Here is a 4255-nt window from a genome sequence, read left to right on the forward strand (position 1 = left end):
GCCGCCGCACCAGACACAACATAATCTCAGTTTCCGCGATAAATTCACTTTGCGCGGGTGTAAGGCCGACCCCTGCGTGTGTCCCCTACCCCTCAGGGGGGCCCCGCCCGCCGCCGGCGTCCTCCTGACCCACCCCGGCGCCCCGCCCCGCCCCGAGTAGGACGCCCCGGTGGGCCCAGCCCGGGCCCAGGCGTAATGAAGCGACCTTAGGCAACTACTACCCGACCCAACTGCTGCTCGAGCCGAGCTACCCTCGGCGGGGCGGGGCGGGGCTCCCGCTGAGCTGGCTGCCGGAGGGGCTGGTCACAAAATTACACGCCGGGGTCAGAGTGTGGGCGGTATGGGTGGCCACGGCTGCTGCTACTACTGCTTGCTTGCTTGCTTGCTGCAAAAACATGAAAAGGGGGCAAAAAAGCAGTATGCATATAGGCGCAAGCTTTGCTACACACACGGCTATTCTTATCTAGACATGAAAGTCGGGTTGGGGGAGGGTTGGAGAGGGGCTGCCCTAGTCCACGTGTGCTATGCAGTGTGTGTGTATGTGTGTGTGTGTGTGTCGCCCGCAGCCTTCGGTGAACAGATTTAGGCCCCACGTGCGGCGCGGCATAGGTCTGGCCTGGAATGCAGGCTTGCGTGAACCCAGCCGACTGCAAAGCGCGCCATCCAACAACTTACTGCTCCACGCTCTCCCCGGCTCGTGTGCCTTCCAGCAGCAGCAGTAGCACCACCTCCCCCTCCTTCTCCCGCTTCTCACCCCTTTCACACACGCGCGGACACACACACACACACACACACACACACACACACACACACACTCACTCACCTGGGGCGTAGGTAGGCAGGAGAGTTGGCGGGAGGAGAAGGGGTGCGCTATGCGCACCCGCCTTGTGTCACCTCCCCCTTCCTGGCTCCCTGCCCCCTCACTTCCTCTCACACCGCTCGCCTTTTTTACTGCCTTGACCCCGTCGACTTGCAGATATTACGGTGCGTTGCGTTTGTCACAGCAAAAGCAGCAGCAGCAGCAGCAGCGGCGGCATGCTTTGCCCCGTACGGCTCGTATACCTCGCGCAATCACACACACACACACACACACACTCACACACACTCACAGTACAAACGCCGCCAGCTGGGCGATATTTCGACGGCTTGACTAACTGGCCTGGCGCGGCGGGCCACGGTCTGCTGCTGCTGCTGCCGCTCCTCTTCTTCTTCCCCACTGCCACGACGGTAAATGTCTCTCTCTCTCTCTCTCCGCCCCTCCCGCTCTCCTTACGCTCCTACTCATTTCTTGCCCCTGGCCATTTCCCCCTTACCCCCGCCCCCTTTCTGCCTTCTCGTTTCTCTCCTCGCTGGTCCCTTGTGAATAACGGTCCTACATGCAATCACATCAAAGTGCACGACATTATATTGTCTCACCTCCCGGGCTGTGGGGAGGTAGGGGGGGGTGAATCGTAAAAGTACAAGGTATTGCTGGGGGCCCTGGCCGGGGCCCCGCACTAAAGGGCAGCGGCCCGTCACGCCACGGGCAGCCCACCAGCGGGGCCCACCACCAGCAGGGGACTCAGCCCACCAGCAGGGGGACCCTGCGGACCCAGGACCCACCCCGCGCCGGGCAAGGTGTCGCGGCATTTTAAAATAAAGAGAAATAACCCCCCCGGCTTGGACGACCGCTGAAGCAGGTTCATTGTATGACGAGGAGGTTGTCTCGCAGGAAAGAGAGAAAGAAGAGACGCGGGCGGACTGGCTGACTGACAGACAGACTGGTCCGTTGGAAGAGCTCATTCTGTGTCGGTGCGGTCTGCTTATTCCACGCCAGTGAGATTGGCGTCCGGACGCTCCGTTGTTGTAAAACACCACGCATTGGGCAGGAATGATAATTTTATAACTTGTAATTCCGGCTGCTCTCTACCACCAAGTACCAACGGGCAGGTCTCGATAACATCATAACACTGACGTCAAAATCCATCTTTTACCAACACCACATCTGCTTCATGTCGGGGGAGAACGAGTATTGCCGTGCAAATTTAAAGGCATATCAAAATTCACAATACAAACAAAGGTGAATGTAATGTTTTTGGAAAGCTTGAACGCTAGTATGAAGTTGATAATAGAACTTTTCTGAAGCGAAATTTTGAGAACAGAAAACAAAATTGAGTACACACGTGTTCATTCTATGTTTTTCGCGTGTTAGTGAATTAAGACAAGAAAATGTGCGCATGCATGAAATTGCCGGAAATTGCGAAATTTTGAAATGCTCTTAACACGAGACTCGAGGGCGTTCGGGATGGTGGGTGGTGCGGTTGTTTCTGGAGGGTGTAATGGGGTGGTTTGGGATTCATCGAACATTCGGCAAATTACAAGCATGGCGCCTGCGAGACTCAGCGTAGGCCAACCCGCAGTACACGCATGCACTGAAGGCAAGATGTTGCCTACCCGCCAGGCGCTACCAGACCTTGCATTGACAATATCGTAACTGCAGATGTCGGGCGCACTTGCTGAATCATACCACCACAATAAGGACAATAATTTTGGCGAAACGAAAGAAGAATTAATTTTCTTCCTGGTTTTCCGATGATGTGAAGAACACGTCGCGTCGTACTCTTGACATTTTTTGCGTGTTGTTGGCTTTCGCCGTGCTGACCTGTGCTTTGCCCCTCCGCAGTGCCGCCGGACATCCGGGACAGCGAGACGAGCACGGACGTGGGGGCCAACGAGGGCGCCGACGTGTCGCTGAGCTGCGCCGCCACGGGGTACCCGACCCCGACCATCTCCTGGCGCCGGGAGCACAGCGCCACCATCACGCGCCTACCGACCGGCGAGGAGGGTAAGTACACCACGTTACCGCCGGGCACGGTCAAATATGTCAGTGCAGTGTAATAGCTTTGTAGGGAAAAAAGTCTGAATGTCTATGTACCAAAGTCGAAACCGTAAATTCAAATTTTGGCGTAACTATCACGAAATCAAAAATTACGATTACAAAAATGTTAAACTCTTACCTCACACAAACGTCAATGTTGGTAAATATCCGCCCTCCTATCGGTCACTGTGAAAAATATTCGTTGTCTTATGGGAAATTTTCTATTATATGTGTCATAAAATTATAATTTGAAATTTACTACCACTTCATATCGTCTATGGAATTGAACGGAAAGCAAGAATTGAGCTGTCGCGCGCAAGGCGCTGTGATCAGAAACGCACTGACTACGTATGGGGCCGGGGTGCATCAGTAACAAGAAGTGCACTCTAAGAAAGTACCATAGTGTAGTAAAAAAAAAAACTGTTTTCACAAGTAGTAGTCTGTGATGGGTAGATTTCTAATCGAGTTAGAAACCATAAGTTTTTACTTTTATTCCGTTAACTTTCGCGAGTATGGTGCTGCACAGCTCCTCACCTCCTCTGCCGCGCACGTCCCAACTCTCGCCGTACCCTTCTCTCTCTCCATTTGCCTCTCCCTCGCTCTCTCCCCCCGCCCCTCTCTCTCTGCCTCTCTTCCTCCGGTCGTTCCGCCGTTCGTGCGAGCGGGCCGTTATAAGAATCCTTTTTGCAACACAATCACGCGTTGATTATTCCGGGACCAGCCCCATAGGCCATAGGGTAGGGCTAGGGCAGCCGGCACGCTCGCCGGTGGTTGCGAAGAGGCCAGCCCCCTCCCTTTCCTCGCTTTCTTGGCTATCCGGCCGGCGGCGCGTCGTCCTTCGCGCGCGCGGTCATTTTAAGTACAACCTGGAGGGGAGGGGAGGAAAAGTATTCACGACACGACTTGCGTATCCGGCCACACCGCGGTGCGCACGGCTTCCGTGTTATTTCACTTCTCCTCTGCGCGGGAAAAAATTGAGTTTTCAAATTTACATTATTTCCGAGCGTGCGCGCGTCGCAGTGTTTTATCGCCACCTTTTCGGGAGAGCGCCTCACCCGCTCTCTGACCGCGCCTGCTCGACGCCGCGTTCATTATATTCTATATTCCCCAACGCCGCTCACTACTTTTACTGCGGCGGCTGTGCGTGCGCTGGCGTGCCCCCGGGCCGCGCCGACGTTTAGTGGCGTTATTTGAGCATATAGTGCTTTGTGGCTGGCCGGAGCGCCGCCGCGACCCGCCGCGCCGCGACCCGCCGCGCCGCGACCCGCCACGCCCCGCCGCTCGGCACGGAAGAATTTATTTCAGATCTGCGTCGCTGCGTATCGTATGGCCGCGGCAAGTGATATTAAGCGCCGAGCTGCACGTCAAGCGCCTGCTGCCGGTGGTGGTGCGGCGGGG

General features: G+C 55.7%; 1 protein-coding gene across 1 annotated transcript in view; it reads left to right on the forward strand.

Annotated features, from left to right (window-relative positions):
* LOC113209278 (lachesin-like) overlaps window positions 1–4255 on the forward strand; it is a 75827-nt gene that overhangs the window by 56396 nt on the left and 15176 nt on the right. Inside the window, exon 5 of the mRNA XM_026426705.2 lies at window positions 2663–2824. Coding sequence (XP_026282490.1) covers window positions 2663–2824 — 162 coding nt within the window. The remainder of the gene's footprint in view (window positions 1–2662; window positions 2825–4255) is intronic.

The sequence above is a fragment of the Frankliniella occidentalis genome, unplaced genomic scaffold, assembly GCF_000697945.3.
Source record: "Frankliniella occidentalis isolate FOCC.00 unplaced genomic scaffold, Focc_3.1 Scaffold171, whole genome shotgun sequence".
NCBI classification, from domain to species: domain Eukaryota; kingdom Metazoa; phylum Arthropoda; class Insecta; order Thysanoptera; family Thripidae; genus Frankliniella; species Frankliniella occidentalis.